Below are 13270 nucleotides of genomic sequence, written 5' to 3'. Positions count from 1 at the left end.
CTCATTGAGCAGATATTAAGCACACTGACCAATTTCCAGGTATTTTTCTAAATCTGCCTCAAGGAACTTGCCAGCTAGGGGGGAGACAAAAGTAGAAAGAAGCAGTTGTTTGAAATAGAGGCGTGGTCAACATATCCTGGGAAACCTCTGAGCCTGTGCACTCCAGCCCTGTGGACTAGCGAGAGAGGTTTCTAGAAGAGGTGACATTGAGGTGATGGTCATTGATGGCTGCTCCCAGATGTGTGGATATGGGGGCAAGGAGACAGGGGAACCTCACTTCCAGGAGTGCCAGCCAATGTAGAGCACTGAGAGAAGATTTCTAGAAGAGGTGGCATTGAGGTGAGGGTCACTGATGGCTGCTCCCGGATGTTTGGGATACAGCAGCAAGGAGGCAGGGAGATCCTCACTTCAGAAGTGCCTTGAGTTGGTTATTTGGACAGATAGGGTGTTCGATGGCCTGGGTCTGTCAGATATTCTCAGCTGCCTAAGGTCAGTGCTTAATCGTCTTATCTCCTTACAATACACTGCTTTGTATTCTCCATGGCTGTAGGGGTTTTATTCTGTAACAATTTTGTAACAAAAACTTCTTAATCAAACGAATCATTCTTTTGGAGAGTGGTGGTTCTGAAAATCATGAGAATTAAGGCATCTTAAATTACTGCCCACTTTATATGGACAGAACCACTCATTTCTCATTATTCTGCCAGATCCAAGCAAATCTCAGAACAGAACTTATCCCAGACTAATTGAATAACCTTGAATTCAGTAGTTACACTCATGGCTAAATTGATTATTTTCTCCTCTTTATCACTCAGGTAGACACAATCACTTTCAGAGGTTCTTCAGTCTGATTTACAATTAGCTCCTTAGCACATCTTTAGAAGGTCAAACAAGCAGGAAAAATTAACTCACAGGAGACAAGCTTCTTGTAACCTCCCAAGAAACAAATAACACACTCACTTCTAAGTAAGTTCTGAAGAAGCAAATAACTATTCTAACTTCTGTCGGACGGTTTTTAAAAAATTTGTTTTAATTTACTTTTTTTATTTTATAGATTTAGAGGGTAGACATGCTTTCTTACATGGATATATTGTGTAGTGGTAAAATCTGGGCTTTTAACAGGATAGTTTTGATTTAGAGACATTAGCTGACTTAATCACGGGACAGCACTTTCTTTATTTTGCAAATTCTCCTTAACACTCCTACCACTCTCCAAGCTGTTTTGATTTGTTTAGATCCCTGTTGTGACTCCAGACATTGCCAAAGGTCCCCTAGGAGACACAACTGTACCTGCTTAAGAACCACTCATCTAGAGGAAAACGGTTTGGTAAAGGCCGGGTGCAGTGGCTCGCGCCTGTGATCCCATCACTTTGGGTGGCCGAGGCGGGCAGATCAGGAGGTCAGGAGATTGAGCAATCCTGGCCAACATGGTAAAACCCTGTCTCTACTAAAATACAAAAAATTAGCCGGGCATGGTGGTGCCTGGCTGTAGTCCCAGCTACTCAGGAGGCTGAGGCAGGGGAATCGCTTGAACCTGGGAGGCGGTGATTGCAGTGAGCCGAGATTGAGCCACTGCACTCCAGCCTGGTGACAGAGCGAGACTCCGTCTCAAAAAAAAAAAAAAAAAAAAGTAAAAGAAAAATGAAATCCTTATAATGTGGAATTAGCTGAACTGTGCCAATGCCAGAGTGACAAGGGAAGGGTCTGAGTTGGGAGTCACTGTACACAAAGGCTCAGCCCTAGAAAGAAGGTAAAAGGAAGACATGCAGAGAGAGGTGGTCTCAAGTTCTAGCCTCCACCTAGTGGAGCGCCCCCATCACACTTGCCTGGTGTTGCTCTTCCTGTTACCCTCAGAGTGGTGAATTGAGGATGAAGGCTTGTCTTGGAGGCAGCAAACAGTGTCTGGGGATATCAGGTAGGAGAAGGCGAAGATCATTTAGGGTCACAATCAGTAAGGGAGGTGCTCAGGTGGCTACATTGTCAGAGTGATGCACTGATAAATGACGGACATGGGCCGGGCACAGTGGCTCACACCTGTAATCCTAGTGCTTTGGGAGGCAGAGGTGGGCAGATCACTTGAGGTCAGGAGTTCAAGACCAGCCTGGCCAACATGGTGAAACCCCGTTTCTACTAAAAATACAAAAATTAGCTGGGTGTGGTGGCTCACTCTTGTAATCCCAGCTACTTGGGAGGCTGAGGCTGGAGGATCACTTGAACCCAGGAGGCGGAAGTTGCAGCGAGCCAAGATCACACCACTGCACTCCAGCCTGGGTGACAGAGCAAGACTCTGTCTCAAAAAAAAAGACAAACATGATGTACTTCAGTGCCTGTGGCATCAAAAACTTCCATGTTATATCCAAATTTTGTATCACTCCTGCTTCCAACTGGGTAGTGTTCTCTTTGGGAGTCTACAGAGGCAGGTCAAAGCTCTCTTTCTGATTGTAAGAACTGTAGCTAACATTTATTGAGCTTGGGGCTCATTAACATGAAAAGACTCAGAGCAGAGCATGATATTAGTACATTTTATAGACGAGTGTACTGAGCCATAGAGAGGCTAAAAAAATTGTCCAAGTTTCCACAGCAGATAGGCAATGGTCATGATTGTGAATCAAATGGTTTGGTTATGGAGGCTGCACCCCCTACCACCACACTGGAAAGCCAGCTTTGTGCTTCTGCGGACACTTAACTGACACCCCCAGAGCCTGCACATTCCATGGCCAAATATGAAGCATGGAAAATTATTTGGAGAGGCAAACAAAATTTGGCTGTTTGGAGGAATTGAGATTTTAGTATTGTTCATTTTTAAAATTAATAGTAAAGTGAATTCTGGGTCCTGTGGTGTTTTTTGTTGACCATAGGACAATGATATTTGCAAATGGGCTTTATTAATTTAGATTTTGTGATAGAGGATTCAAGTGTGATTTATTGGGGTAAATGTTTTGAACCCAAATGACCACTCCTTTCTTCTCTCTTCAAATCCTCACCACTCCCAGCCCAATCTTATTCCTCAATAATTATTTATCATCTGGGAGAGTCAGGTGTTTCAAATGAGGCCAGCACGGACTTTTCCCAACAGGGATGTATTTTTAATATCTAAATGTCAGCCTATGGCCCTTGCTGATAAGGCTCCAGATCAAATAGGGGCAAAAGGAATTGAAAGCCAAATCACAAAAATAAGTAAAAACTCCAACTAACAAGAATTTCACAACAGACATAAGCTGATGACTATTTTATTAAAGCAATGTGGAGTACTACTAAATGCTACTATGTTCTGGAAATTTAGGAAATTGGTTGAAGTCGTTTTTCTCTTGTTAGTCTCATGTTAAGCTGTTCATAGTAGGACCTCTTGGGTTATTTTTTCCCAATTAATACAGTTGTCTACTAGTTTATTTTCTTTTTAAAACTCTTGGCCTTAAACTCAGTCTTTGTATTTTCAGCTATTGTTTACTACCAAAGGAAAAACTTCAGATTTAGAGAAAAGTCTGTATTTTTATTTTGTGTGGAGTTGAGAAAGGGGATGGTAAACTTGGCATTGCTTGGAAATGAAATGCGCAGCTTGATCATTTTTTTCTTGATATAATTTTTGTATTGGAAGAACTGTAGTATGTCTTGGTGGTAATAATGAATACCATAACCACATAATCATTCTCTAAATGACTGTAATGGAAAGAAGTTTTATTTAAAATTTCAAGTTACTCAAATGGCACATGTCTCCACATGTGTCTTTTTACTACAGGTAAACCCAGAAGGCATGCGTGGTTATGGGTGTGTGAGTCTGTGTAACGTGAATGTGTGCCTCCCTCTATGTTATGTTGCACTATTAGTTTGAACCACAAAATAGAAAAGAATGTAAATATCTTCTGAACTCTGGATTTATCTGTTCTAAATGAAAGCTAGAGGGGAAGCCATTTTAGTATGTGAAGTTTGGCCTGAAGAAGAGAATGGCACTTCTACAGTTCTTAGAAAATTCTCATACAGGATCAGGATTACTGGCATGCTTGGGGAACAACTTGCTGTGGGTAGTTGAGATTTTCACTTTCAACCAGCAAATCTGTTTTTGTTTCATCTTTTGTTTAAAATATTTGAATTAATAAGAATTATTTTTCAACTTCAAGAAGTAATACATAGAGCAATGCTGTCTGATAAAACTGAATGGTGATGGAAATATTCTGTATCTGTGTTGTCCAGTATGGTAGCCACTAGCCCCATGTGGCTATTTAGCACTTAAAATGTGTCTACTATGATGGAGGAATTGAATTTTAACTTTTATTTAATTTTAATTTATTTACATTTAAATAGCCACATAGGACAGGACTACCATATTTGACAGTGCAAGTATAGAGTATAATTACCAGTTAATGTATGTCTCTGGTTTGAAACATTCCACTGTATTATCACACTACATATCTGAATTTTGATTTGGAAACTGTGGCTGAATGCTGGGATTGATTCCAGCTCTGCCAACAGGAAAGGAGTGGTGAGGAAAGCTGTCGGACAGCTAGCCAAGGGTATTTGCCATATTTGCCAGAGTATTTTGACTGTACTTCTGTCATAGTATTAATACCATTTGGCCTTTTTAATTGTTATTTGTGGGCTTATTTTACCCCTTTGGTAGATTCTAGATTCCTTAAGGATGGGGCCTTTCTCTTTTCACCAGCACATGGAATAGTGCTTTGCCCTAGAGTGTGCTTAATAAATATTGACTCAGTTGATTAGAATTGGTCCATGCCAATTGATTAAAAGCTTTTCTACCTTTAAAAAAATTGAATCTAAATTCTTTAAAATCAAGTTATTTGTTTGAATATTGACAGCCTCCCAGTAAAGTTATGTTTATTCATTCCAGAAAATGATTAAGGGGCCTTAATCATAAAGGTACTGGAATAAAGTTACCATGGGTTTGTGTAATATAAACCCTGCAAAGACTGTTTACAATTCTGTGTGGGTGTAGGAAGAAAAAAGGATTCAAATATAAATATGAGTGGGAAAGAAAACTTGTTTTGAGTCCATTTTATGCATTTGTTAACATTTTGAAGACTATGCAGTACAATTTATCTTAAAGTTATGAGGTAAAAGAAATGACTTGTATTTAAAATCACTGTAATTCTCTATTTGAAGCTCCATTGATAACATTTTTTGGGGAAAACAAATTACTTGAATAACTTTAAATTCAGTACATTATTATGCATGTCACATAATTTCATTTAAAAATCTTTTTCCATAGAATGAGATCAAAAGACCAGATTTTGATTGCCAATGTGGTGTGAAGTATAAAGCCAGTGTTCCACGTCCTATTTTGTTTCGTAATATAAACATTCTTCAAAAGTTTATCTTTCTTAACGTAAAGAATTTTTCATATAAACTTCCCTTCATTTGGTTCAGGTTTTAGTTATTGTACGTATTCTTAAATTTTCATTTTATCAACTGTTTTAACTGATGTATAAACTTTGTTTTTTAAAAAAGATTTGAGAGAGTATAATTTAAATTTTCTCTAAAAAGAAATATATTCCTTATTTGCTTGCCAAATGGTGAATTTGTATGACTAAATGAGCAGTTCCTACCTTATTCAAGAATACTCATTCATAATATATCATCTCAAATGATAGGAAAATTTAAGTTTCATTCAACACAAAGACAAGAATGATTTTTAATGCATTTTATTGTCTGCTAATGGTACTTTTTTAGTTACAGAATTTGCTAAGTAAAGTGATTATAAGCAAAAATCATTGTGTTCTTGTGTCATTCCTGAAAGCATCTGAAGTATTCATTCCCCTCTCATCTTCTGATCTTTTAGTCCTGAAAAAAAATTGCAAAAGAACAGTTAAAATAATTTACAAATGTTCCTAGTGAGTACCATTTACAATAACATGTCTGGCTTCAGCTTTGTCAAAACAATGTACAACCATTTAAGTTGAACTCTATAATTTCTGAAGTTTCTTTGTTATTTCGTTGTCATTAGATATTAGGTGTCCATGAGGACTGCTTCCACCTTCAGGACACTTAAAGCCTATTATTTTATAATAAAATAACAATTGCTACCTTTTCAGGGGGTACGTCTTGCATGTCAGGCTCCAAGCTTATCACGCTATTTTGTTTTCCATAAAACAACTCTAAGATAAACTATCAATGTTTATACTCAAATTTTACACAAGAAGAAACTGAGTTTTAAAGAGTTCAAACTATCTGCCCAAAGTCACTTTTCCATAAATAGCTCACATAAATGTGAGCACATTATAAAGTTCATGGTATTAATTATTAATAAAGAGATAAATAAATGCATTTTCTATGTACAGAGAGAACATGTGCCTTGGACTAGAATAGCCAATGACAGGCACCAGACTACTTGGGATTCAATCAGTTTTCAAAAAATTCTGCCCCATATTTTCCGTAAACATGCTCACAATTATGAAGCCATTTATGACATATATTATGATTTTTTTAAATTCAGAAACTACGGTATTTATAATTGGACAGAGACTTGAAAATAATCTGATTTCGTCATTTTTCCCCATTTAAAAGAAAATAAAACACCCATACATTTGAAGTAACTTTTACAATACTGCCTCCTCTTTGAGCGCAAAGCCAGAACTGGAACCTTTGTGTCCTGGCTTCTTATCCTGGTCATTTCCACCTCACTTCTCTCTTCTTCTCAGTAGCAAATCATCAATAACATGTATAAATTGGAATTACAGTTGGATACATATACATCATAGGATCACATAATCTCGTATACATAGAAGTAAGACTTTATGGATGTAGATTAAGGTTGTTTTGTTGACTATTCCCATTCATTTGTAAGAGCTGCTTGCAATGGAAGATTTAGTGCTAAATTGCAGTAACTTCTTGCTAAAAGCTTAATCATCTATAGAATCCCAGTACAGAAAAGGAATCTAACAGTATGTTTAGTTTAGCCGCCTCCAAGTTAGATTGAAAACTACTGGAAACGGGGAATCTTCCTGTAGGTTTTTGAAGAGATTTCCCCTCTACCTTTTGTAGCCTGTTCAGATATTTGCACTCTCAATATTACCCGCTCCCTCTTTTCTTAAGCCTTCAGTGCAACTCTAGCCTATTCTTGCTAGTCAAACCTTTGAAATATAAGGAGAACTGATATTCCCTTATGCTGTTGCCCTTAAAATTCATGGGGTTTAGTAATATATATTTCTATTAATGGGTTTTGGTAATATATATTCTGGTAGAAATTCAGTAATAGTAAAATTGAAACCTACCATAAAAACTGTGGTCTTAATTACCAAGCCATTTAGATGAATTTGTTTTTAATATAAAGGTATAGCATATTGCTTGGACTAATAGAATCATAGATCTGTAACTACTACAACTGTAGACCCTTGGTTGTCGGAGACCTTAGAACTCTGGGGCCTATTTTGCTGCACCATTTTCACAGGATTTGCATTGTAGTGGCTTCAAAATATACTCACCACTTCCTCCCGCTTGGTCTTGTCTGTTGATGGCCAAGCTTCCAGAGTCAGATCAGGAAGCATGGGAGGCAGGGGCTGCATGGGGAACATCGGAGGCAGAGGTGGCTGTGGCGGCAGGGGCTGCATGGGGTGCACAGGTGGCTGGGGCTGCATGGGCTGGTGAGGCTGTGGCTGAACAGGCTGGGGCTGGTAGGGCTGCTGGGCGGGCGGAAGGAGGTTTGGCTGGTGGTGTTGGGTTGGAGTCATGGAGTGTTGGCCAGGAACGGGCATCATTGGTTGCTGGGGGATCACGGGCTGCTGAGCTGGCACCACTGGGATGTGGTGATGAGGCTGCAGGGTGTGAGTCGGGGGGTGCTGTTGGGACAGCACGGGGATGATTTGGTGGTGCAGCCATCCACCCATGGGCTCGTAACCATAGGAAGGGTACTGGTGAGAAACAGAGAGGCAGGTTTACCATTGGCTCAGGTGACTCCAACCAGAGAAGCAGCAGTGTTTTCTTTGCCATTATGGCTATAAGAATATTTTATTCATTTTTCCTTTGCAAAAATCTGTAACTGTGTACCCAGATATGATTTTTTACAAACTAAATTTCCCATTAATGTCTGTATATGGAGTAGACATGATATTTCACTTAATATGGGAATTTTAATGCATGCCTAATATTTTCAGGGAATAAAGAACAAAATGTCTACATACCGGTGGCCTTATGCTCTGGTACCACTTCAAAGGGGTAAGCACCTTAAGAGAAAAAGATATTAGAACCCATTTGATTTAATTTACTTTCATCCAATATAGAAACTCACTGATGCAGTATGAAATATAGACTCACTAATGCAGTCCTGTCAACATTGATAGCCTGAGAATGTGAGTTCTACAAAAGAAAGAAGAAGGTAAACATTTGTTGGGTGCTTCCTGTGTGTCAGGCACTGTGTTTACATCCATCACACACATTCTTCATCTTTTCTCATATGCTAGGAGGCAAATATTATTACTCTCACTTTTTAGATAAGGTCATGGGGAGTTAAAGAGATTCATTAACTTGACTGAGGTTACACAGGGAGTAAATCTGTTTAATTCCATAGTTCCTTCTTTTCATTGTAAGAGCAAAACAAACACAAAATTATGACATAATAATATGACATGATGTTAATTTCATTTTTTTCTTTGATGTCACAATGGGAAAAAGAGAGGTGCAAACACTGTCCCTCATCCTAGAAACACAGATTGACTGATCAGATGTGTCAATCTTTTAGGTTTAACAGAAAATCTTGCCTCAAAATCTTACTAACATTTGTCTTCAGCTTTTATAAGTAAATAAACTCATAGATTGTTACCTGAACCTGTGAGAGAAGTAAGAATCTTATTCCTTTCTGAACAGTATATATACTTGGTTAGCCTTAGGTTTGAGGATTCTTTATATAGTAATACGGCATTTGATCGATACAAAAAATAATTAGTAACCTTGCTCATATTATACTTGACAAAGCACTTTTCATATTCATTAACTATATTACTCTCCAAACAATATTTTGAAATATGGTTATTATAATTATTTCCTTTCTCCAGATGAGGAAACCAGGGTTCCAGAAAGAGGAAATGATTTGCCCAAAGTCATACAGTTAGTAAGAGGTTGAGGAGAACCTCAAACCCAATGTCCAAAACTCATGCATTCCACTGTTCTGCGGAGTCTCTCCTATACCACTTAGTCACTAATATTTCAGCAGAGGCAAATGAGAGACACACATAGAGTGTGACTTAATCTTAGAATCAGGAGTTTTTTGAGCTGGAAAGAGTCTTAAATAACATCTTACCTAATCCTTACGTTTTATTAGCTGGGATAGAACCAAGCTGGTCAGAGTTTACTTTTTGCCCTATCATGGAGCCTCCCTGAGTAGTGGTTCATGATGGGTAAGCTTACGGCCATATTTAGGAGGACAGACTGAGTCAGAGTAGCCAGGCGGGAGGCTGCTGGGACGACACAGGCTTGAGGCCAACCATCAGAGCTTAAACAGGGAAGCTGGTGGTAGGAACTGTAAAATCAGGACCGCTTGAGAAACATCTGGGATAAAGAATCAACACACTATTCTTTACAGAGCCCAGGGCATTGTTAACGCAAACAATGGTCAAAATTAGTAAAGAGAAAAATTACCTCATAGCTGAAGTTGATATAACCAGGGTGCCCAGGATGAGGTGGTAGCTTTTATAGGGAGGAGAGGAGGAGAATAGGAGGAGAGAGGAAGGGAGAGAGTGAAGGAAGAGAAGAGAGAGGAAGAGATTAAGTCAGTATGCAATTGTTCACATTAAAGGAGACTGAAGCTACTTTAAAAAAATCTATATAGTGCAGAATATACTTGAGGTCTGTTTTTAGTTTGAATAAATGTGCTGTGTAGAAGAGGAGACCTCTTATTTTAAAGAGGTTCAGAACAGCTGTTCCTGGGGTTATAGCCTTATGGTTGGAGACCTGGAAGCGGAAACCAGCACACATTTATTCTCCAGTGATCTGGACAACATCCCACCCCCACGCCCAGTGTTTTCAATGAATCCTACCCTATCCTGCCCAACAGTTTACTTGCTGACAAAACTCACCCCGTATTGGGGAGAGAAGTGTGTTTCTCTTACACAATAAAGAAATATCAACAAGGAGAGAATTGTCTCAGGAATGTTCCCTTGTAGGTCAGGAGGTGGTCAAGTACTTTTAAGTATCAAAGGGATTTCTCATAATTGACATGCAAAGTAAACAACACTTCCATACAACAAAAGAAGCCACAAAAGAAACCACAAGGTGGGAATTATTGATGAATGCCAGAACAAGATGGGTGGAGCAAAGTGGAAACATTATAAATCCCGTGGAAAATGAAAGAGTTGATTTATGATGTTTAGGCCGACCTTTTTTTATTATTCTGCCAACGGTTTTATGGCAGAAAAATTTTAAAGTTAAAAATAAAAGGCCACCTGAATGATGATCTGAATCAGGACTGTCTATCCTCTCAAAAGTGGGGGCCAAGTGTCTGGTGCCTGTATTGTGGAACTCTGGTTGTGCCTGGGGTCCAGGGAGGAGAGACGGTCATGCAGAAAATCTCCCTCAGACGTTGGCCTCATTTAGGATTGGCTCTATTATATTCTTTAAACATGCTCACATTTCATGGGAAGGTTTATTCTCTCTCATCTGGATGTGAATGGTTTTAGTCAGGTCCTATACCCTCTTGAACAATACCATCTTAGAGAGTGGGAAAAGGGCTGAATTTGTAAGGCAGGGACCCCTGAAGAAACTAGGAATCCCTGCAATGCAGGATTTCAGGAAGTCAGAGCACAGAATCTTGGTTTTGTGGGTGAGAGAGGAAGAGAGGAGGCAGGGGTGCAAGCTTGCTGGCTTCTGGTTGTATCAACTGCTCTTTATTCCACCAAAAAGCAGATGCAGCCTGCTTGGCGTGCATGTGATCTGAGTTCTCTGCCCTTATGCACCTGTGTCCAGACAGAGTGGGTCTAATGTCCTGATCTTTAATACATTTGAATATAAAATATATCACTATGTATTGGGTGTAGGCAGGATCCCGGGCAACCACAAAAAAGTCACCTACTTATCAGATGTACCCAAAGAGGTGGGGCCTCTGAGAACAGGAAGGTGGCTCAAAAAGTGGATTCCTAACACAAAAATCTTACCCCCTGAGGGGTAACAGCAGCAATATGTGGAGGGCAGGAAGAGATTTGGAATCTTGAGAGGAACTGGGTTTTAGACAAAACTGGCATCTCTGTAATATTCGTCCAAAGCTGGTTGAGCACTTTCTCTGGAGACCTTTCAAGGGTCCCTTCTAAAAGCTTGCTCCATCTAGAGATGGGTGGTGGTATTTACAAGCTAAGGGTTCCAACAGAATCTCCTGGGGTGCTTATAAAAATGCATAGTCCTGGGCCCCGCCCCAGCTGTACCAAATCAGAATTTTTGGTAGAGGCATTTGAGAATATACCTTTTTAAAACAAGCTCCTGAAGTGTTTCTTCAACCCGGAGACGTATGAAGACATCTGATCTCATACTGTTTTAAACCCTAATTTCACCAAATATGGGCAGATTTTTATGTCCAAGCTTGTGAAATTGGACACTGACTTATGCAAGGGGTGTTTTACTCACAGGCATGGCAAAAGCTGCTCCCAGGAGGCAGGCAAATAAAATCCAGGTCCCCATTTCTTGATGGTTCTGAAATGTAAGTCAACATCCGCTTTTCTCATCTCTTCTCAAACATGGATGTAATGAATGCTCCATAAAACACACATAATCTACGTTAGTCTATTGCTAGGAAGAAGGATGGAGCCATTCTTTGTGAATTTACTTCAGTCATATGTGATTTCCAGCTCTCAGCCTATTTCATTGTTTCTGGAGTCACAATAGTGATAAAGATGCATTTAATTTAGGTTGAGGGCTAAACAAGTTTCAGGGACATGAATGATCTATCCTCATATGACTTTGCATGCCATTTTCCTATGCCTATACAGCCCATAGTCATAGAAGCTAAATTGTATTTATAATTAATGATTAAAGGAATAAAGTTGGCCCTAAAGGTTGGGAAGATCATCAAAGTGCACAGTATTTTATAATTTTAGAACAAGGAGAAATGTCTTGTGCACAGTCTACCTGGGCATTGCTACTGTTAAAATCAAGGACTAATCATTTGAGAAAATATATTAATTTGCCAAGATAGATTTTAGTTCCAGAAATTCCTATCTACAGAACTTCAGGTAAGACCCTCCAGTAACATCTCTGAGCTCCAGATTGTGGAGCAAAAGATGTGGCTGAACCAACAGGAGAGGATGGTACTAATTTTATGTGATTCTTCAATGAATTTTGAATACTTTCTCCCTAAGAGGTTTCATTTTCTTTCAATGGAATCTTCATTTTGTTTGATGTTGCACTGTAATTATTCTATAAATAAAACCCTTGGGACGTTAAGCAAAACAGGTCCTCCTAAAATGCGCACATTGATTTGTGGCACAAATTATTAACCAATTGGGAAAACTGTCAGAAGAAAGACCTTAAATTTTTTATAAGAAGTGAATATTACGTGTAATAATGCTGTCTGTGAAAAGTACACTGAAGTTTCCTAACTCCTAAATTTGTTTTTTGTTTGTTTGTTTGTTTTGGTTAATGAGAAAAAATACTTCATTGATGGTTCTATTTTATGTAATTAAATAAAAAGCTTTTCAAAGTAGTAGATCACAGCCTGTGAATGTATTATTTTTACTTTAATCGATAATTAATTAAAATAACTATTTTACTGTGAAATGTGGCCAAGAAAGACCTTTGGAGTTAGACAAGCACTTTGTTGCATTATAAAGTTAAAAAAAAATCATTTCAGTAATCAGAGTCTAATTTAATTATGGGCCAACTAAAAAGTAACTATTGATGGCATATAGTATTAGAAATGTAGAATACATTTATATCTTTTAAAAGAAATGCAGAGAAAGAAATAAGCACAATAAAAAGGATATCAAATTATAAATAAAATCCACATACCTTTGAATGTATTCAGTGCAAGTTTCTGTTTGAAACTCAGGGATGCTTGATCCTTTAGATTTCTTCCAACTGCGAGCTCAATTTATATCATTCATGGCATCTGTAACAACCAATCCGGTTTCTAAAGGAAAAATGTGTTGAGTATAACTAAAAATCCCTGTATCATGATTTTTTAGAAGCTATGATCAGACATAAGGCTGTATGTTGTGATTAGTGCATATGGAATCTTTCATTACGGGCAATAATAGGTTTAACAGGCAAAGAGTTTCATCAGGCTATTTTGAAGTCAGCAAATTAGTTGACTGCACATGTTGATATATTCAGATTTATTTTT

The 13270-nt window shown here is 38.5% G+C and overlaps 2 protein-coding genes across 6 annotated transcripts in view; one reads left to right on the top strand and one right to left on the bottom strand.

Moving 5' to 3' along the window:
• ARHGAP6 (Rho GTPase activating protein 6) overlaps positions 1–13270 on the top strand; it is a 549115-nt gene that overhangs the window by 368983 nt on the left and 166862 nt on the right. The window lies entirely within an intron of this gene.
• Positions 5639–13112, bottom strand: AMELX (amelogenin X-linked). Of its 3 annotated transcripts, XM_054470949.2 has the most exons (7): positions 12937–13112; positions 11557–11622; positions 9583–9630; positions 8263–8304; positions 8130–8171; positions 7434–7859; positions 5639–5793 (listed from the first exon to the last, which is right to left on the bottom strand). In XM_054470949.2, the coding sequence occupies exons 2-7, from the start codon at positions 11608–11610 to the stop codon at positions 5788–5790; spliced, it is 618 nt and encodes a 205-aa protein (XP_054326924.1). In that variant the 5' UTR covers positions 11611–11622; positions 12937–13112; the 3' UTR covers positions 5639–5787. The 3 variants fall into 3 exon arrangements, with proteins under 3 accessions (XP_054326924.1, XP_054326925.1, XP_054326926.1); XM_054470950.2 differs by lacking the exon at positions 8263–8304 and having other exon boundaries at positions 12937–13101; XM_054470951.2 differs by lacking the exons at positions 8263–8304; positions 9583–9630 and having other exon boundaries at positions 12937–13103.

The sequence above is a fragment of the Pongo pygmaeus genome, chromosome X, assembly GCF_028885625.2.
Source record: "Pongo pygmaeus isolate AG05252 chromosome X, NHGRI_mPonPyg2-v2.0_pri, whole genome shotgun sequence".
NCBI classification, from domain to species: domain Eukaryota; kingdom Metazoa; phylum Chordata; class Mammalia; order Primates; family Hominidae; genus Pongo; species Pongo pygmaeus.
This window is presented reverse-complemented; position numbering and strand designations above follow the sequence as displayed.

Coding starts and splice junctions, on each gene's coding strand:
- AMELX (XM_054470949.2), bottom strand. CDS start 11,610: ATGGGGACCTGGATTTTATTTGCCTGCCTCCTGGGAGCAGCTTTTGCC. Junction 8,305..9,582: donor ATATCAACTTCAGCTATGAG/GTAATTTTTCTC, acceptor TTTCTTTTGTAG/AACTCACATTCTCAGGCTAT. Junction 7,860..8,129: donor ACCAGAGCATAAGGCCACCG/GTATGTAGACAT, acceptor GTTTCTCACCAG/TACCCTTCCTATGGTTACGA.